This window comes from Molossus molossus, unplaced genomic scaffold, assembly GCF_014108415.1.
Source record: "Molossus molossus isolate mMolMol1 unplaced genomic scaffold, mMolMol1.p scaffold_m16_p_8, whole genome shotgun sequence".
Taxonomy (NCBI): domain Eukaryota; kingdom Metazoa; phylum Chordata; class Mammalia; order Chiroptera; family Molossidae; genus Molossus; species Molossus molossus.
Genome location: NW_023425402.1, coordinates 84795621 through 84817778, shown reverse-complemented (window position 1 = coordinate 84817778; position 22158 = coordinate 84795621). Strand labels below are relative to the sequence as shown.

Here is a 22158-nt window from a genome sequence, read left to right as displayed (position 1 = left end):
GAGAGACCTGGTCTGAGACTTTTTTGTTCCAGCTCTTTCAGAGAAGCCATATTGCTGTGAATTCTCTCTTTTTTTATTTTTAATTAATTAATTTATTTTTGTTACAGATGTTTCCTCCCCCCCTCCCAGCCCTGTCCCCAGCCTTGTTGTCCATGTCCACTGTTCATGTACACATGCATATAAGTTCTGTGGTTTATCTCTCCCCCACCACCCCCTCTTCTGGGGATTATCAGTCTGTACCCCACTGCCACATCTCTGGGGCTATCCCATTCCTCAGACTGTTATGTTCATTATATTCCCAAATAAGGGAGATCATATGATACTTGTCATTCTCTACTTGGCTTGTTTTGCTGAGGATAATACTTTTCAGGTCCCTCCATGTCGTCTCAAAGGATAAGAGATCTTTCTTTCTTACAGCTGCATAGTACTCCATTGTGTATATGTACCACTGCTTTTTGATCCATTCATCTACTGATGGACACTTGGGCTGTTTCCAGATCTTAGCTATTGTAAATAGTGCTGCTATGAACATGGGGGTACATATGTTCTTTCTGATTGGTGTTTCAGGCTTCTTAGTGTATATTCTTAGAAATGGAATCACTGGGTCAAATGGCAGTTCAATTTTTAATTTTTTGAGGTAACACCATATTGTTTTCCATAGTGGCTGCACCGGTCTGCATTCCCACCAGCAGTGTACTAGGGTCCCCTTTTCTCCACACCCTCGCCAATACTTGTTGTTTGATGATTTGTTGATGGAGGCCATTCTGACAGGTGTGAGGTGATACCTCATTGTTGTTTTAATTTACATGTCTCTGATGATTAGTGATGTTGAGCATTTCTTCATATGTCCCTTGGCCATTTGTATGTCCTGTTTGGAGAGGTGTCTATTTAGCTCCTCTGCCCATTTTTAAATTGGATTCTTTGTCTTTCTTTTGTTGAGTTGTATGAGCACTCTCTTTAATTGGAAATTAACCCCTTATCTGATATATCATTGGCAATTATGCTCTCCCATACAGTGGGTTGCCTTTCCATTTTGATGATTATATCTTTTGCTGTGCAGAAGCTTTTGAGTTTGATGTAGTCCCATGTGTTCATTTTCTCCTTTGTTTCTATTGCCTTAGGTGATGTATCAGTGAAAATTCTGCTGCGTATGATGTCTGAAATTTTGTTGCCTACATTTTCTTCTAGGATTTTTAAGGATTCATGAGTCACATTTAAGTCTTTTATCCATTTTGAGTTTATTCTTGCGTATGGTGTAACTTGATGGTCTAGTTTCATTTTTGTGCATGTAGCTGTCCAATTTTCCCAGCACCATTTATTAAAGAGGCTGTCCTTACTCCACTGTATGCTCTTGCCACCTTTGTCAAATATTAATTGAGCATATTGTCTTGAGCCCATTTCTGGGTTCTCTATTCTGTTCCATTGATCTATCTGCCTGTTCTTATGCCAGTACCAGGCTGTTTTGATTACAGTGGCTTTGTAGTATAACCTGAAATCAGGTAATATGATCCCTCCAACTTTGTTCTTCTTTTTCAAGATTGCTGTGGCTATTCAGTGTCTTTTTTTGTTCCATATGAACTTTTGAAGTATTTGTTCTAGTTCTGTGAAGTATGTCATTGGTATTTTGATGGAGATTGCATTGAATCTATAGACTGCTTTGGGTAGTATGGACATTTTAATGATGTTAATTCTCCCAATCCATGAACAAGGTATGTGCTTCCACTTTTTATATCTTCCTCTATTTCTTTTTTCAATGACCTGTAGTTTTCTACAAATAGGTCCTTTATTTCTTTGGTTAAGTTTATTCCTAGGTATCTTAATTTTTTTTGCTGCAATTGTAAATGGGATTGTTTTTTACTTTCTCTTTCTGTGAGTTCATCATTGGTGTATAAGAATGCCATCAATTTCTTGACATTAATTTTGTATCCTGCTACTTTACCAAATTCATTTATTAAGTCTACTAGATTTTTTATGGAGTTTAGGGTTTCCTATGCACGATATTATGTCATCTGCAAATAATGACAGTTTCACTTCCTCCTTTCCAATTTGGATCCCTTTTATTTTTTCTTCCTGTCTGATTGCTGTGGCTCAGACTTCCAGTACTATGTTAAATAAGAGTGGCAAAAGTGGGCATCCTTGTCTTTTTCCTGTTCTTCAGGGACATGCTTTTAGTTTTTGCCCATTGAGTATGATGTTAGCTGTAGGTCTTTTATATACAGCCTTTATTATGTTGAGATATGATCCCTCTATTCCCAGATTGCTGAGCGTTTTTATCAGAAATGGGTGCTGGATTTTGTCGAATGCTTTTTCAGAGTCTATTGATATGATCATATGATTTTTATCTTTCATTTTGTCTATGTGGTGTATCACATTTATTGACTTGTGAATAATGTACCAGCCTTGCATCTCTGGGATGAATCCCACTTGGTCATGGTGAATAATTTTTTGATGTAATGGTGGATTCGATTTGCTAGTATTTTGTTCAGGAGTTTGGCGTCTATGTTCATCAGGGATATTGGCCTGTAGTTTTCTTTCTTTGTAGTATCTTTTTCTGGTTTTGGAATTAAAATTATACTGGCCTCATAAAATGAGTTTGGAAGTCTTCCTTCTTCTTGAATTTTTTTGAAATAGTTTGAGGAGAATGGGTATTAGTTCTTCTTTAAATGTTTTAAAATTCCCCCGTGAAGGGGTCTGGGCTTTTGTTTGCTAAGAGAGTCTTGTTTACATCTTCAATTTCTTTTGCTGTTATTGGTCTGTTCAAGTTTTCTATCTCTTCCCGGTTCAGTTTCGGGAGACTATGTGTTTCTAGAAATTTGTCCATTTTGCTTAGATTGTTGAATTTGTTGCCATATAATTGTTCATAGTAGTTGTTAATGATCTTTTGTATTTCAGTGGTGTCAGTTACTATTTCTCCTCTTTCATTTCTGATTTTGTGTATTTGGGTTCTCTCTCTTTGTTTCTTGGTGAGTCTAGCTATGGGTCCATCAATCTTGTTTATCTTTTCAAAGAACCAGCTCTTTGTTTCATTGATCCTCTGAATTGTTTTTTTGGTCTCCATGTCATTTATTTCTGCTCTGATCTTAATATTTTCTTCCTTCTACTTGCTCTGGGGTTTTCTTTCTGTTTGCTTTCCAGTTCTTTAAGTTGTGAGGTTAGATAGTCTATTAGAAATTTTTCTTGCTTCTTGAGATAGGCCTGTAGTGCTATGAACTTCCCTCTCAGAACTGCTTTCACTGCATCCCATAGATTTTGTGTTGTTGTGTGTTCATTTTCATTGGTTTCCAGGAAGTTTTAAATTTCTTCCTTGATCTCCATGGTAACCCATTCACTGGTCAATAAAATGCTATTTAGCCTCCATGTGTTCCAATGTCTTTGCATGAACTTGTTGCAACTGATTTCTAGTTTCATGCCATTGTGATCTGAGAAGATGCTTGATATGATTTCAATCTTGAACTTGTAGAGACTTAGTCTGTGCCCTAACATGTGGTCTATCTTTGAGAATGTCCCATGTGCACTTGAGAAGAATGTGAATTCTGAAGTTTTGGGGTGTAATTCTCTATAGATATCTATTAAATCCACTTGATTTAGTACTTCATTTAGAGTCTGTGTTTCCTTCTTAATTTTTTGTCTAGAAGATCTATCCAGTAAGGTCAGTGGGGTGTTGAAGTCCCCTGCTATAATTGTATTGCTGTTGATTTCTCCTTTGAAGTCCTCCAGAAGATTTTTAATATATGTTGGTGCTCCTATATTGGGTGCACATATGTTTACCAAGGTTATATTTTCCTGTTAGATAGATCCTTTCAATATTATGTAGTGGCCTTCTTTGTCTCTAGTTATGGCCTTCATTTTGAGGTCTATTTTATCAGATATGAGTATTGCTACCCCAGCTTTTTTTCCTTTCCGTTTGCTTGAAAGATTTTTTTCCATCCCTTCACTTTCAACCTATGTGAGTCTTTTGTTATGATGTGGGTCTCTTGTAAACAACATATATGTGAATCATGCTTTCTTATCCAGTCAGCTATTCTGTGTCCTTTTATCGGAGCATTCAAACCATTCACATTTAAGGTGATAATTGATATGTATTCATTTATTGCCATTTTTGTTTAGTGTGGTTATATTTTTCTTCCTATTTCTTCTAATAATTACAGCAGTCCTTTTAGCATATCTTGCAGTGCTGGTTTGGTGTTAATATATTTCTTTAGCTTTTTTTTTTTGTCTGGGAAGCTCTTTATTTGACCTTCTATTTCGAATGATAGCCTTGCTGGATAGAGTAGTCTTGGATTCAGATCCTTTTTTTCATCACCTTGATTACTTCATGCCATTCCTTTCTGGCCAGTAGTGTTTCTGTTGAGAAGTCAGCTGAGAGTCTTATGGGGTTTCCTTTGTAGGTAAGCTGTTGCTTATCTCTTGCTGCCTTTAGGGTTCTCTCTTTGTCTTTAATTTTTGGCATTTTAATTACTATGTGTCTTCATGTGTGCCTGTTTGGGTTCTTCTTACTTGGGGCTCTCTGTGCTTCTTGAACTTGAATGCCTTCTTCCTTCACCAAGGTAGAAAAGTTTTCTGACACTATTCTTCAAATATATTCTCTAAACCTTGCCCATTTTCTTCCTCTTCGGGGACTCCTATGATGCAAATGTTATTATGTTTCTACTTGTCCCACAGTTCTCTCAAGCTGTCTTCCTGGTTTTTAATTGTTTTTTCCTTTTGGTTTTTTGATTGGTTAATTTTTTCTACCCTGTCTTCTAATTCACTGATCCGGTCCTCAGCTTCCTATACTCTGCTGGTTAGTCCTTCCAATGTGTTCTTTATTTCTGCTATATCATTCTTCATTTTCAATGTTTCTATATCTTTACTCATGGTGCTGATGTCCTTACTCATGCTGTTGAACTTCCTCAATATCATGGCTCTGAACTCTACCTCTGATAATTTGCTTAATTGCATTTCATTAATCTCTTCTTCAATAGAGTTCTCTTGTTCTTTCATTTGGTATTTGTTTCTTTGTTTCACCATTTTGGCTATCTCAGTGGGTTCTGGAGCCTGCCAAATTTTCCCTGTGGTTATTGGTGTTCTGCTGTTCATGGCTCCCTCTACTGGGTTTGGATGAGCCTGGGTGGGCCCACATTAAACACCACTGTCAAGTCTTACTTTCCTGGGTTGATCTGCAAGCCCAGGAAAGGTTCAGTTATCCTCTAGCTTTTTCCTGGAGGCTAGTAGTCTCCATTACTCAGTGCCTTGGAATGTAGCCCTGGTGTTCTGCCTAAGAGGATTTCCAGATGGTGGGATAGATGCTGGTTGCTAATGAGCCTTGATTTGCATTTGTTTGCCTCACCTGGGAAAGGCTGCGTCTCTGAGTGGGAGGCTGCTGCTTTTCCCCACAGCTCTAGGAAGGAGCACACTGGCCACCGTCCTTTGTGGCCGCAACTCAGCAAAAACTGTGAGTGTCCTCCAAATCCTCGGTGTCCCCACAGAGTTCCAGCCCAGTCTGCCCTCCCTCTGCCGTAGCCCCCAGGTGACTGGCTGTGGTTATTTTAGCGCTCTGTCCTGGCTCTTTGCACTGTGGAGTGGGCTTGGTCTTTATTCCCCAAGGGTGCTGTTCACAGCTAAGACTGCTGCTGTCCCTGGGCTCCCAGCCTGCCACCCTCTCACGCCTCCACAGATCCTACCAGTGTTCCTGGTTATATGGTCCTGTCCTGCTGCTTTTCTGTTGCTTTTTTACAAGGATTTGTCTTTATATTAGTTGTGATTCCTGTTTGGTGCTGGGAAATCGTCTGTGTAGCTTCCATTCACTTCGCCTCCATTTTCACATCCTCTAAGCCTATCCTGTGCGCAGCTGGTTTGCACAGGCCTCTCTGGTGCCCCTGCACCCTGCAGGTCCCGTGGGTAACTGGATTGCACAGTCCCTTTGGGGACCCGGCTCTATGCCTATATTATGGGCTCCTGGGTTGCAAAGGCCTCCCTGGTGCTTCACACCCTGCAGGTCCCACGGGTAACTGGATTGCACAGTCCCTGCCGGGGCACACAGGCCTCTCTGGTGCCCCCACACCCTGCAGGTCCCACGGGTGGGCAGCTGGATCGTACCAGTCCCTTTCGGGCTCTGGCTTCCCACTGCTCTTGTGGGCTGCTGGGTCGCACAGGCCCCTCAGGTTCCCCTGCACCCTGCAGGACCCACGGGCAGCTAGATTGCACCAGTCCCTCTTGGGCTCCGGCTTCCCACGGCTCGTGAGCTACTGGACCGCACCGGCCTCTGTGGAGCCCCAGGACCCACTGCTGGTGGCTGGGGAGTGCTGCTGCTCCATGGGGCTCAACTCCTGCTTAGCTTTGGCTGTAGTTTTGGGGGATGGGTCTCAGCTGCTGCTCTGTGCTTCTGTTGCCTGGGCATGGATGTCTGCTCCCCAGCCTCTGTTGCTGGGGGCATATCTGGACTCTGATCTGGCTGCTACTGTGGGGGATGGTGCTGGGCTCCGGGCTGTCCGTGGCTTCCGTGACAGGCACCTTGGGAGCTCCACTATTGTGCACCGGTCTGTGTTGACACAGAGGGTCCACCGGTCCGATGGTGCCAGGTGCACTGGTGGGCTCAGGTTGCTGGGCCCTAGCCGCTCCCACTACCTCCTCCGAGAGAAGACCCGGGATCTTCCAAAATGGTGGGACCTCCCCGCGGGGCAGGGAGAAGCGCCCTGAAGGGCCGCTCACCGCGGTAGCCGGTGCTCCGTCCACAGCACAGGAACCTCTGCTCTGAGTCTCTGCACTGCTGGGGTTTGGTCGTCCACCTTCACATTCACTCACAGTCTCTCACACACTCACCCTCTCTCTGGTCCTGCCTGCCGCCATCTTCTGAATTCTCTGTCTTAACTGGATTTTTGTTTCTATACCAATAATTTTATATTTTTTAATTGCATCATATTGTCATAGATATCCCAAGTAACACCTTTGCAGGATCTTAATTCTATTTCCTTTGGTCTCAAAGCTAGATTGTGTGTGTGTGTGTGTGTGTGTGTGTGTGTGTGTGTGTGTTTTACAGAATATTTCAAAATTTAAGGTAGTGGGATCCTTGTTTTCAAATACAATCTTACACAGAAGCATAACATATCAAACACAATAAACCAGAGAGCTTGGTTGGAGCTGTGAATGGGAAAGGTATGAAGTTGGGGTTTTTTTACCCATTTTTACTGCAGTGACCTATGAGGCAGTAATGGGAGACCCTTATGCCTCAAGGACTGTTAGTGAAATACTGGGATTTTACAAACTAATGTGGTCCCCGATACATGTGTATAAATAGCCATCCCTAAGTCGGCCTGTGAGTGACACTGGCAGAAAGGGCCTCGATCTCAGCGGAGCCTCGGCCCCTTCTTCTCAGAGCCTTACCAGCAAATCTCTGATTATTTCATTTTCTAATTATTGTTTTAATAAAAATCAAGTAATCTCTAAAACATTCTCCACCTCTCCTTCATAAAAACAGCCCCACTGATGGTTTCCTCAAAATGGTCACCCGATCACTCCCCTCCGGCCGGAGCTGGGTCCAAGCGTGACCTCACCCAAGGCCGACAGCCTTATAACCCGGCTGGTTCCTTGACTCAAGATGCCTCTAGCTACACCATGTGGCTCTTCATCTTCTAACTGGAGGCATGTTAATTAAGATAGTCTCCTAGCCACGCACACCGATTTTAGACACTGATGTTACCTTCTTAACAATGGCAGAGGAGTTCAGTATTGAATCTGAGCTCAAGAATTCCTCAGCGGAGCTAAGTGGTGGAGGAACACTTCTTCCATCTAAAAAATATTTTACTGCACACTGAGCGAAACATTAAAGTTAATCAGATATTTCACCCTGCTGGTGTGGCTCAGTGGTTGAGTGTCGACCCATGTACCAAGAGGTCGCCAGTTCCATTCCCGGTCAGGGCACATGCCCAGGGTGTGGGTCAAATCCCCAGTGGAGGGCATGCAGGAGGCAGCCAATCAATGTTCTCTCTCATCAATGTTTCTATCTCTCTTTCCCTTTCCCGTCTTCTCTAAAATTAATAAAGAAAAAAAAATTTTTTTTAATTAATCAGGTATTTCATGAGGCTTCCAGTGTAATCAGAAATGTCGCATACATAAATGTCTGACTAGTAAAGGTTCTGCTGACTCATCCAGGTCATCCCCCTTGCTAGCTGTTGTTATGAGTAAATGGAATTTGTTCTTACTGCTTCAGAGTCTCCGAGGCATCATAATGCCCATCATAATCAGAGTCAAACACAGGCCCGCTGACGACATTGACGCCGTTTCTTTCCTCAGCATACCGTGGCAGGAGGGTGACATGAAAGTAGTGCCATATAACTGAAACAAGAAGGAACACAGTGCAGTTTCAACAGAACAAGGAGCCACGCTGTCATATGAAATCAATCAACACCGTGATTCAAAATGAGCACCCGTGGCAAGTGGAGATAAAAGCCAAGTTTGGCTTCAGTCTTAGTGTCAGGCCAAAAATTCACTGTTGAGCTTCGGCCCTTGGAAAGACAAATACACAAATGTTGCGTTCAACTCTATTTCAGCCATCCCTGACCTGTGCAGCATCATGACCTTGTGGTCACAGGTCGTCATTAAGCATTAAGAAGAAATCATGAAGAGAAACAAGGCAGGTTATTCAGATGTACTGTCAATATCTGAATATTCCCTTTGAAATATTCACAAGTAAATTAGGACAAAAAAAATACGTCCTTGTATGTTCTTTATTTTGAAATTCCTTAAGTCACTTGAGGTGTAAATGTACATTTATTCGTGTAAGAGCCAAATGCTGCAATAATTAATAATGATATATTTTGAGATTTAAAAAAATTATCAGGAACTTCCAAATAGTTAGACAGGGACATATACTTAAGTTAATGTTAGTACACTATACTAGCTTGGTGACTTAGAATAAACATTATATACTTTTCACCAAAAATGTCTAAATACATATAAGGAGAGAGCAGAATAGTAGATATTGAAATATACCATAATTCTAATACAGGTAGAATTTTTTATATACTGGAATTTTCAAAGTTAAACAAACCAATAAAAATGTATTTGATATTTAGTCATTTAATTTAGAGGTCTTATTACATATAAATTATAGCTATAATATATATGTACAGAGGAATTCTTTGAAATTATGAGACAGAGTTAAAATGTTTTACCTTGAAAACTCTGGTACATTGGCACTATATTAGTAGTAAGCAATGCTTCAGGATATATTTCATTTGAACCTTTATTTAGTTCTACAAAGAGAATAAAAAGAACAACTATTTCATTCTTCACAAATAACATTAGAAATTGCACTTTAAAAAATAAGCTGAGTATTAGCCTAAACAGTAAAACTTTCCCAGGACTGGTTCAAGGGAGAAATGCAATGTATTTGGTCAAATCCCTTAAGAAAATAAAAATATTTACATGTGTTCTCCTTCAAGATGAATTTACCAAAAACACAAAAACGTTAAAAAAATGTTAAATGAAATTAAACACTTTCAAATGTTACCTTATTTGTCTTATTTCAACTAAAGGATACTGCGTTGACACTCTTCTGTCCTTAAACTCTTTCACAGTGAAAAGAAAAAAAAACAATATCTGGCTTCAGAACACCACCTTCTACCCAGAAACAACATCGAGGACGGCTGCCTGGAAAAGCCGGACAAGGACTCTTTGTGCGGACTCGGCCAGGGCCTGGTCTACCTCCACAGCGCGGCAGCCAGGTTCGCACTGCGGCCGCTCGCTCCGGGACCGGACTGGGTACTGAGGGTATTTCAGCACGAGGACTGTTCTGATTTTTGCCCTTTTAGGGCAACCTCGAAATGTGTTCTCGTTAGCATATAAACTTGCCACTTGGAAAAATAGAAGAGTTGACTTCAAAAAGAAGCCTCTCCCGAGGGGCTGTGTACGGGGGAGACAGCAAGCCCTTGCCGGCTCTACCTTTACCTAATTCTTTGACAAATTACATTTTTGTGTTTTAACAACAAAATGATATCTCCTTCCGAAGAATACAGATGCAGTTTTCTGACCTCACTGTGTTTTCTCAAATTCTGGTTAAAAAAATTTCAGAAAAGTGAAAAATGTCCTACCTATTGAATCTGCCCTAAATCAACTACCCTTCAAACAAAAGTAAACATTTTCTAAATTTCAAGTTTTAGACCAAATTTAAAAATTTTCCCTAAACGTTATACTTCTCACTCACAATTTTCATCGCTCAATCAGTAAGCTGGTGTACTCTACACATAAGAAAGAAAAGGAGGCGGGAAAGAGGAGGAAGACACTTACGTGGTGGGGAGAGGAACCCATAACTTATTTTAGCATTATTTTTATAAAATGAACATTTATGGACAGGACTGAGAGAAATTCGAAGATCCTGGTAAAGGCAGTTGGAAAAGTCTTCTGTAGAGAAACTGTCCTGAAGAACGAAATAAAAAGCATCATCAGACACCAGGTATATGGAGGGAAAGGAGATTACTTGGGAAACAGTTGAAGGTGAACTGCATCATAATATCATGGAGCTCTAGCTGTCTGTCCATGTCCTTCTTCACTCTTCCATTTGCTTCTGTTGTAGTCATCTACATATTGTAGTCTATCTGAAGTGCAAAACTCCTTTCAATAGTAAGGATATCAACCATTTGTCATACATGTGCAAAGATTTTCCTACTATGTTGTGCTAATTTTGTTTATAATGTTGGTTGTTGTTTTTTTTCTCAATTTCAAACTTTTATATAAGGAATTGCTGATTTTTAGGAATCTGAGACTATCTTGCATACTCAATTACACAACCACGAGTTTGCGGGTAGGCAGGTGTAAAAAAGCCACTGCACAGCAATGTAATGTGAAAACCTTGGGGGTAATGATGACTCAGGAGTTCTGCAGCTTTGATTTCATGGCAGAACAGAAAATTCAAACAAGCAAAACACCCTAGTTGAGGTATTAAACAACAATAAATTGGGCAGGACCTACAAAACTGTGTAGAATGCTATACAGTGCAAAGTCAAGTAAAAAAAAAAAAGTGTAAACTGTTTACTGTGTTTGAACATAGTCTTCAAAATATTTTTAAATTCAAGTTTAAGGTAGAAATTGTATGTATGTATTATATATTTTTTAAAACACAGAAATTACATATATATCCTTATATTTTTGTTTAGCTATCTCAGTGATAATTAACAATAGTTTTATTTTTTAAATCCAACTCATCTAAGCTCTCTCAAATTTCCCTTTCTATTTTTCACAGGCATCTTACAACTTGCCAGACACTCTCAGTTTTTGAAAAGCTGGTCAGTCCAGTTTCAAACGTCCACTCCAGTGAGATCTAAATCTCACCTCCGCCCTTCATTCTCTCTTTCCAGGACTCTCTCTCATTATGTCCTTTCCACCACAGCACCCAGGAGTGAGGAGGAATGGTGGTCTTATTCTGGGATATTTTCCCCCACGCCTCTCAAGGCCTAAACCCTCTGGCCTGGGGGGGAGCAAGATCCCCAGCCTCTCTCTGGCTTGGTCTGGGGTCCTCCTGTGGACGGATGGTATACACGGCGAGGTTACTGAGCCTCTCCAGCACTGAGGATCTGCTGAGAGCTGAGCAGTTGAGGGAAATCCTTGTGCTCACATAGTATGTACTTAGAGATGAATAATTGTGATTGGTTGTAAAAATGACTTCATAAAATTATAAAGTAAAATCATAAAATATTTAAGCCAAAGGCAAGGGAGAAAACTTGACTGCACATCCCTCACTCCATAGGGAAAGAAACACGCTCTGAGTCTCAGTCACAAGCTACTTAGCGGCAAAACTGGACCTTAATTTTTCTGTCTCCCAGTTCAGTGATCTAATTGGAGAACTGACTATAGAGCCCAGATTACCAGCGAGAAACAATGCTCTCGATGTTTCGCTTAATGATAATTTGAAATAACCACACAGAGCTAAAGGGGTGACAGATACTTGCATTTCTGTCCACGGTGTAGGATGACCAAAGGGGCATTTGGATGTCATGGCTGTAAGCACTCACAAACTGGTGCTGGTAGAGCAGACAGGCAGTGCTGTTCTTCTGGAGAACTCTGGGTCTTCCATAGGGTAAAGTGCCACGCTTAATAACCTTCTCTTGGGTCACAGGAGGAAAACAAAACCACTATTTAAGTGTACTTACAGTGCATTGCATGCTAATATATATGATACACTCATTTAATTCTTTCCTCTACTAAACCCTATTGAAAAGTTATTTTTAACTCTAATAAAACACAAATTACAAAGAGTAGCACCGTAAACAATTAAGAAAACCAAAGAGATTCACTGTACTTTTTGTCCATGCAGAGTCTGAAAGAGCAATGCAATATGAAGATATCACAATATACATGAAACTGCTGGAAATGTCAGTAATTAGGACTTAAATTATATAAAATTATATCACTATAATTCTTTAACATTGTTACAATTACTCATTATTCAGGATGTACTCCGGAAAGAAAACTTTCTGGATAATATGTGTACTTGGAAAGCAAAAGTCCAGACCCGAAATTATGAGACTAAACTGAATGAACAATAGTGTATATACTATTCATTGCCTTTTCCCAAGTGTCAGGTGCTTTGTAGGGTTCTTGGTAGCCATCAGCGAATTTAAATTCTTAAATAGCCCTATGAATTAAGGTTATATGCCCTTTTATAGATGAGAAAACAGTGGCTTATAGGAAGCAAATACTTTTTCTATGGACATACAGTTCCTAAGCTCATATTCAAGCCCAGACCTACCCAATTCCCAAAGCATCATTCTTTACAATACTTGAACACCTTGGGATCATCAAAGGTTCTTCAACCTGAACATTTATAGAATCTTATGCTGACAGGCTCAAGTAAAGAACAATGTGGAATTCGCCTTTTCATTCCAGCAGGAAAAAACTGTGAGACAAGTAATCTAATCTATCAGAGACTCTGTCAAGTGTACCAGAGACTGTACTGAAATGTCACTGAACATTCAGGTCACAACTGACAGATTTCAACAGGTGTCTGTGTATTCTTAATCTTCATTCATAAGTTATGAATAACTTTAGATAAATAAATCAATTTATACTCTCTTGTAATTAAGTAAACCCAGTGAGATAGACATTTAACAGGTATTTTAAATGGAAATAATAAAAAGATTTATTATAAACCTATAAAAATTTTCAAAAATCTCAGAACATCTCTACTGTGTTCATAAAGAGTGATTCAGCTTCCATTGAATATACTACACGCTGTTTCCACATCAATATTCCTTCCTTTCTATGACTAATGATCCAGACTGTCAAGCAAAGAAATCTCTGTTTCATCAGGTGGTCCTCCACTACTCCCTTTGTTTTACTGGTCATTCTAAAAATCGCCTTCAAACCAATTCTCTGCGGTTCACACCACTGAGTAAAAGCCTGCTTCCATGCTTCAAGTCAAGGGTAAACACGCCTTACCTTCTGCCACGGTCAGATTCAGCTGGGTCTGAAAATCCACGACTGGAACCATCTAAAGAGTTAACAAGACTATTTTTAAGAAATGAGAGGCAGGTTTCAATTTTGTAACACACACGGTCTATAGATTAATTATTCCATTGTAGAACAAAGGTGAAATTGAAAACCATCTTATGCAAGTCAAAATTTTTTTTGATGAAGAGGATAAAAGGATAGGGATGACAGCTGCAAAAAGACAAAACATTGGCCTACACACACTCTTAATTGAGAAACAAGAATATAATCGCTGCTTTGAAATTCTTATTTCTGCTCTTATAGTCTTTCTAAAAGCCTAAAACAAAACAGAAAGCATAAACTCAACTACTCCCCAAATTTCTATCTTTAGGGAGCCTATCAATTTTGTTCATAACTTGTCACATATTTTCATCCTTTTATGACTATATATTGAGGTTGGAGAAAAATGGAACAGTGCCTTCTAATCATTCTGTACCAAAAAAAATGATATTTTCCCCCTAAATTTGAAATAGGTGGGGATGAATTTTAGAGAAGAAATATTGTGACTGGTTTATAATCCAGAACTCACGGCTGGGGTAACGGCTAAATTTCTCTCAAACTGCAAGTCAAGTCACAACACCCAGGGATAAAAATAGAGGCAAAAATGCAAAAACAAGGTAAAGGAAAAATAATAAAAGCTCTGCATGTGTCACCAGAATAAAAATAATAAATGTTATTTTTATTCTCACTCAAAAATTTTAATTTGATTATTAAGTGTTTCCATAGCGCATGCTACACAGAGGGTGCCACAGAAACTTACACACCCAGTCAACTTCTCAGCAACACTCACCGAGGGGTCACACAAGCAGCCCAGGTTATCTCTGGGGGTCTCTGTGAAGGGGCACTGTGCCAGAGGCCGGACTTCTTTGGGATGCGTTGGGTTGTAAACAGGATTCTTTAGAAGGTGGTTAAGACTTCCATGAGTTCCATTATTAGGAGCAGGTTTCAAATTCAGTAAATCTGCATAATTCCAAGAATGGTAAAGATTCACTTAAAAGTCTCAAAATCAAATAAATAGTAGACTTGTACTATGATTTTTATATTTTTTAAACCCTATCTATATGAGTCCTTAACTCTTTACCTAAAATAAAATGATAAACTCTCTTGGGTTTTAGAGTATTTATAACCATGCTATTCTTTATGGAAATACTAAGATATAGGCTGTACTTCTCTATAAAAATTTATGAGTTTTAATGAGTACAATAACTATAGTTAACATATGTTGAATGTTTATTATATGCCAATCACTATGCTAATAAAGTTTTCTTATTTAATCCTCTAAACAATTTAACAAGTCACTGTCAATATTTGGTAGATAAGTAATCAGAGCACTTTGCTCAAGGTCCCAAGCTACTAACATAATAGACCTAGAACTGAAACTAGCTTTGTCCACATCTAAGATTCATGCTCATAATAATAATAATAGCGACACTTACATAGTAAAGAACTTCCTCTATGCCAGGCACTGTTTAAGTGCTTGAGGATCTATTAACTCCTTTATGTATATCCACTCCCATTAAAAAAAAACATACTTAGGACATATTTTAGGTTTTGCAAATGCCCAGTATCATTATCAGAAAAAGAAAGTAATATTTAAGATGTAATACTCCACCCATTAAATGCTAATTAAGAAGTTACAGAGTAAACCAAGAATGTATTTAATGGGTTCGCCTTCATTTTTACAACCTTGACAAGGCCCTCCACTCAACTATTACTGCTGCCAGAGGTCCCGCCAGTTTGTCCGCCTTTCACAGGCCCCCCACTCCTTTCTCTGCCTTCCGCCCCTGAGCTGGTTCAGTGGTCACATCATTCAGCCCAGGGCCTGGCAAAGCACTAGGCACCGGGGATGTACGACCCTCCCCACCCAGAGTGTTGTACTTGACAGGCGTGCAGCCTAGTGCAAGAATCAGATACGTAATCAGATGGTATATTCAGCACATTTTTTTTCCAGTAACTCTGAGTCAGGAAGAAAAAAAGGTGGAAATGTGAGGCTCTATCTGGCCTCATCCACAAAGGTGCCCCTCGAGTAACCTATTTTTCATCACCCTATTCCAGCTCTGTTTTCAAGGGATGAAAGCTGCCTGTTCGCACTCACCGCACATTAAGTTATAGACTTCAATATTTTCAAAGGAATCAACTTCGATGCTGTGCTTGAGTCCAGGTCCATAGCCAATAAAGAGGGCCTAGAATGACCAGAAAAGGAGCAGTTTACGAACTGGTATGTGGTTGGTCAAATGTAAAGTACCACCCATGGAATACAGTCAATAATATTGTAATGATTCTGTAGGTGCCAGGTGGGTGCTAGACTTATTGGGGGAAATCACAAGTTATATAAATGTCTAACAGCTATGCTGTACACCCGAAACTAATATAATATTGAATGTCAACTGTAATTGAAAAAAAAAATACAAAATTTTTAAAAGTTACTTTATATTGTCTACATTGTACATATATAAACTGGTTATGTTAAGAAAAAAAATACTATGCCCAATGGACTTGGTGGAATTTTTTAAACCCCTGTTGCACAAATAATCTAGGACATCTAGGATATTTCTCTCAGTTGACCATAATTCCTGACTTGACATTCAGAACAGAATTCTGATGAAATCTATTTTGATCTGTGAAATGAAATATAAACCTCACCCAGCCCACCTCACAGTGTTGCAGGGATCAAATCAGATAATTATTGTGAGTATGTGTTTAAAAATTTAAAGTGAGAGGCAAATTTAATGTATTATCTACATTTAGAACATAAGTATGACATCTTTTCAAATCTTAACAAATTGTCTTTCATTTACTGTGGAGCAATATTATTAATGGACCAAAATATATACAAAATAACTATTGGAAATTTAGTTGGAGTCATATGTCACATTTTCATGAAATATGAATATAAATTTTAACAAAATTCTATTAATTTAATGCCCAAAGGAAAAGAGCTATATGAAAGTATATTATTCTTCATTATTTCTTATTCAAAACATATAATGTCTGTGTTTTTAAGTTTAAAACTTTATATATCAGTTTTTCTTTCAGATATAACCATTATTTTTAAAAATATGTAATAGGTATACTCACTTGCATATTTGAAAATATGTTGTCAGAGCCATGAAATCCACCTCCACAATATTTCCTTTCTGAGGGATTCCTAATTTTTACATAATATGAATTAATAATGTAAAGTCCATTCACAAAGCAAAATCGATAATCATGGCATTATTTTCATTAATAAAGAATAAGTGACTATTTTTTTTAAACAAACCAAGAAAATGAAAATAAAATCACCTGGCTTTGAAAAGCACTAAGAAATCACCTTTATCTTTTATTTTGTAGACAAATCAAATATAAGCAATACGGTACAGAGGGAAAAAACACAATTGTTGAAACAGAACTGGTTTTGAATCCTGCTTGTGATAATAATTAGCAGTGACTTTGGAAGTTTAATCATCTTGTCTTGGTTTCAATTTTGTCACGTGGGGTTGTTTGTAAAAATTAAATGGTTTAACCCAAAGAAATGCTTGAAACATAGTAGATGTTCACTAAATACTAGTTTTCCCATGAGGGTTAGAACCATCCTCTCTCCTATTTCCAAACACTAAAAGCACAGGTCTCTGGTAGAGACAGTGCAGTTCTGCTGAATAAATTCTGGTTCGCTGCTCATGTTTTGCTTGACAGGGCTATTTATCATCCCTGGCTTCCTGGCAACCATCAAAAGAGCTAATAATTGCCCTGGTTGTTGTAGCTAAGTGGTTAGAGCACCGGCCCATGACATGAAAGATCACAGGTTCAATTCCCAGTCAAGGCCACATACCTGGGTTGCAGGTTCCATCCCCAGCCCCTGTCAGGACACATGTTGGAGGCAATCAGTTGATGTTTCTCTATCATATTGATGTTTCTCTCTCTCTCCCCCCCTCCCTCTCTCCCTTCCACTTTCTCTAAAAAAATCAATAGAAAAAATATCCTTGGGTGTGGATTAACAAAAACAACAACAAAAAAGAGTTAATGATCAAGTTTTGAGATGTTAACCATATTAATTATCCAAATAATTGGCTGAACACACCAAAAAACTGAGGTTTATTGATGGATTAGTCTAACAAGTATGAAAGAATAACTGTCCAATAATCACGAAGGTAATTAGTTGTTATAAGGTAAAGAGCTTTTGCCAATTTGCTGGACTTTGGAGACATTATTAGGCATAAATGCAATGTGCAGAAGAGATACAATAGCAAGTGGTAAACAAATCTAGAGCACAAGAAATAATCACTATGGATGTGAGTGGACAGAGCAGTGGTTCTTAGCTGTGGGCGATCCCCCCCACCCCCACCCCTTGCCAGGGGACTGCTGGCAATGTCTGTTGACATTTTTGGTTGTTACAATTGTAGAAAGAGTACTTTTTCATCTAGTGAGTAGAAGCCAGAAATGCTTTCAAACATCCCACAATACACAAGCCAGCTCTCCACAATAAAGAATTATCTGATCCAAAATGTCAAGAGGCCAAGACTGAGAAACCCTAGAATAGAGTATAATCGTGTTTGAGCAATTTTCATATAATAACATTGTTGGAAAGGGCCCAGCGGCTACCTCGAATTACTGATAGATCAGACTAAGTTTACCTGGGAGGCCATCAGAACTTACAATGCAAGCTGCCACTGAGGGTCCAAATAGAAAGTCAGGGGCTCAATCCGGTCGCTTTTAGCAAAGTGCAACCGCTTGGGTAAGAACTGTTTTAGGTAAGGTCTGAAGTGCTGGTTTGGCTCCCGGCACTGAAATTGTAGAAGGCAAAGAAAAAAAAAAAAACATTAACTGTATATTTTCTTAAGTGCAAACTTCGTTCAAAAGTGCTTTCTAACTCCATATAAATTTTTTTCTCACAAATATTTTACCAGCATGCCCAATAAGTCACATGTGAAAAAATAAATGAGTTCTTACTATTTTTATAACATACAAGTTAAATACTCCCAGCTACTGAATATTTTTAGTTTTACATGAAATCATAATCACTGCATAGATGTCCCAGGATGCTTAGTGTGTCACCAGATTACATTTGAGTTACTTCTGATGATGCTATTTTCAAACACCCGTGAAACCACAATTGTACGAATTTTCTATCAAGTAAAAATAAAGTAGTGTAGATAACTCAGCTCTAGGATAAAAACTTACCTAAAAAAATATGCCTTAAAAAAGACAGGTAGAAAACATACTGTGATGCTAACAGTGTTTATGGTGGAACAGCTATAGGTTTTTTTCCTTCTACTGTTTTCAATTATGTATTTCTTATACTGTCACATAAAGTTAACAGTGTCAATAAACAAATTCTTAAGAACTTGCAAACCTAGATTACTGGGATCTGTCCTTAAAGATCTTTAGAATCCACAGAGCATTTAAATGTTGGCCTGCCCTGGCCGGTTTTGCTCCGTGAGTGTCAGCCTGTGGACAGAGTGGTCACGGGTTCGATTCCCAGTCAAGGGCACATACCTGGGTTGCAGGTTAGATCTCCAGCCCCAATTGGGGTCATGCAGGAGGCAACCAGTCAATGCGTATCTCTTATATCGATGTTTCTCTCTCTCACATCAATGTTTCTCTCTCTTTCTTCCTCCCTTCTACTCTATCAAAAAATCAATGGTGAGGATTAACAAAAATAATAATAATAAGTAAATAAAAATAAATGTCAGCTCAGTTACTCAAAACTTCTAATCCTATAATCCCAAGAATACTGAATATTATACAAAACTAACAGTAATTAGATAATAGAAACATAAAGATACTCACAGAAAGATTCCTGGCAATGCCTTCATAATTAACTGAAAGGGGACAAAGATAAGAATAATTGTTGATGGTATGCTACAATTAGAAATAAAAATAATACAAAAATATACACTGTCAGACTCAAACCCTATATTTAAATACCAAAATGGGTTTCAAACAGCTCATTTAAATCATTATATATTAGCCATTGACAGGTAGCTCAATTGGTTAGAGTGTCATCCCAATATGCCAAGGTTGGGGGTTTGATCCCTGGTGGCACATGCAAAAATCAACCAATGAATGCATAAATAAGTAGAACAACTTGATGTTTCTCTTTATCCCTTCCTCTCTCTCTAAAATCAATAAAATAAAAAAATAATAAATACTAATTAAAACTGTCATGCATATAGAGTCTATGTTTTGGGTCACTATGTTAATATATTTGCATAACCATTTTCTTGAAGCAAAATCTATTTTTTCTTCATGAATATTCAACAGTGTCTATAAAACACATTACACTGCAGTGCTTAAAACTAACTCAAATTTTTTGTGTGGTTATTTGATGTTTATCCCATCACTGTATTCTCTCCCAATTTTGATAACTGTCAGAACAGCTTTCTTCTTTCATTTTAGAATCTCATTGTAACAAAAAGATAAACAAAACTGCCCTAAGTATCTGAAAGTTACCAAGAATGATAATCAAAAAGAAAGCTATACAGCCCTGGCCAGTGTAGCCCAAGTCAGCTGAGTGTTGTCCCATGCACTAAAATATTGATGGTTTGATTCCCAGTCAGGGCACATGCCCAGGTTTTGGGTTCAATCCCCAGTAGGGGGGCATGCAGGAGTCAGCCGATTGATGTTTCTCTCTCTCTCTCTCTCTCTCTCTTTAAAAATCAATAAAAATATTTTTTTTAAAGAGGCATATACATAAAAATTCTTGAGGAAAATTGTCTTCCAATTTTATAAAAGTGATAGTCTTACTATTATGAATTCTCCTATCTATAACAAGATTTTTTGATGTGTAAAATACACAAACAAAAAAAAAGGGGTATAACAGAGGTGCAAACAATTATGAAAGTCTTGAGTTGCGAAAGAATAAACATTTAAAAATATTTTGTGGCAGTCTAGGTGGTCAAAAAAGAATGTAAAATTTCTTGTTTACGAAATACATTCTTACTGCTTTTTGAAATGGTTTAAGAAAGTCATTTCTGAGGACAGATTATAGAATTAATCACCTCTACCAGCATTCCTCCTCATAATAGATTATTCTATAACCTCAGTAAGTTATTTAAATGGAATGTCATTAATTAAAGTTTAATAAATGTAGCTGAACTTTTCTGTTAAGTTTTTTTTTTTTTTTTTGTACAAGTAATCTTGAGCCTAATATAAGAAAAACTCACAATACGGCATAAAACTATACTAAGCTCATCAAATCCTATTCTTAGTCATGAATACCAGATAGTTAAGTGGTTAGACGTGTCCCCACATCCAGAACCTTTGGATGCAGGAGATCTACACTGGAGATTATTTAATTTTGAAAAAGAAATTACTTTAATTGATTCCCTCCTGCTTACACATATAATGATTCAGAGTAATGTATTCTAAATATAATCATATTCAGAGTCAGCACAGAGCTATACTTACATGAATAGTATTTATCAGGGACATCAGAGGGTCTCAACCGAGCTGCAGGTCCATATATAACTTTAATATTTTTAACATCCCCCAGATACTTATTCAGGTACACATATTTCTTACAACTGCCTTGTTCCATGCCTAGGTGGGAAAAAAAAAGCCCCCAAATATATTGCAACTTTAATAAAAATTTAACATGTAGAACAAAATTTCTTCCACTTCCAGAATTTAATTCAATAACATGTGCTGAGAGCTCATGTTAGTTAAAGATCTAAAAGGGAAGGCAGAATTTCAGCTTTCTCTACCACTTCCCTTAGAGAAAATATTTCCCCTTTCCTTTATCCAAAATTAGTTTAATATTTCTTATTTATGCATTATAATATCTTTATATCATTATGCAAGTGAACAGAAATATCACATTTTTAGACTAAATATGAAAGCCCCATTATTTTCCCCAAATCACCTAGGATATTAACTAGGAATATAAAATTCTTATTCTTGTTCCAAGACTAGAGTTTCTTTAGGATATGATTTTTAAGAATGTTTCTAGAAATAATTTTCAGTAATTATTTCTGAAGCAAACGAGAACAAAACAAACAAAAACTTGTTTCTGTTTTTTTTAATACACACTACTTCTATAGTCCCAAGGCTATACAGAAACATGTGAAACAACGATCACAGTAAGTAACAGTGAAATTAAAATAGTGCCAAAATTAATATATACTGCCTCCAAAGTCAGGCTTATGATGCTAAGAAAAGATAGAAAGGTACATAATAATTGTTCAAATTAAATCTAAAATTATTAGAATAGATTTACCAAAATTTAGTATGAAAAAACATTTTTTTTAACTATCTAAATTCCTGGTGTAAGTCTTCCCCAAGATGGGTGCAGTTTGATGGAAATAATGAAAAGAATTAATCAAGTAAATTTGAAGGGTAATTTATGCAAATTCAGATTACCATGATCTGAAATGAGGATGAGGTTCAGGCATCGGTGCAAATTCAGCTCTTTTAGACCATCCATCAGCATGCCAATCATGTTGTCAACCCTCTGCAATGCTTTAATGACCTAAAAAAGAGAACCAGTCTTATGTGATGCATTCCATACTAATGGCTATTCCAATATAAAGCTATCTCTAATAAAAAAGAAAGAGGGAGGGAAGGAAGGTAGGTTGGTAGGAAGGAAGGAAGGAAGGGAGGGAGGGAGGGAGGGAGGGAGGGAGGGTCGGTCCAGTGGATGCAACACAATGATGAACTAATTCACATTAGCCTAAGGTAAGTCAAGTAACACAGGAAGGGCCTGAAATAACTGCT

The 22158-nt window shown here is 38.1% G+C and overlaps 1 protein-coding gene across 1 annotated transcript in view; it reads right to left on the bottom strand.

The window, feature by feature from the left end:
• Window positions 1–22158, bottom strand: part of ENPP1 (ectonucleotide pyrophosphatase/phosphodiesterase 1) — a 66549-nt gene that overhangs the window by 5057 nt on the left and 39334 nt on the right. The window contains exons 12-23 of the mRNA XM_036248432.1: window positions 21805–21913; window positions 20854–20985; window positions 19234–19265; window positions 18100–18227; window positions 16543–16612; window positions 15560–15647; window positions 14255–14424; window positions 13414–13465; window positions 11925–12079; window positions 10267–10396; window positions 9153–9233; window positions 8181–8313 (exon numbers count right to left, since the gene is read on the bottom strand). Of these exons, the coding sequence (XP_036104325.1) occupies window positions 8181–8313; window positions 9153–9233; window positions 10267–10396; window positions 11925–12079; window positions 13414–13465; window positions 14255–14424; window positions 15560–15647; window positions 16543–16612; window positions 18100–18227; window positions 19234–19265; window positions 20854–20985; window positions 21805–21913 (1280 nt within the window). The remainder of the gene's footprint in view (window positions 1–8180; window positions 8314–9152; window positions 9234–10266; window positions 10397–11924; window positions 12080–13413; window positions 13466–14254; window positions 14425–15559; window positions 15648–16542; window positions 16613–18099; window positions 18228–19233; window positions 19266–20853; window positions 20986–21804; window positions 21914–22158) is intronic.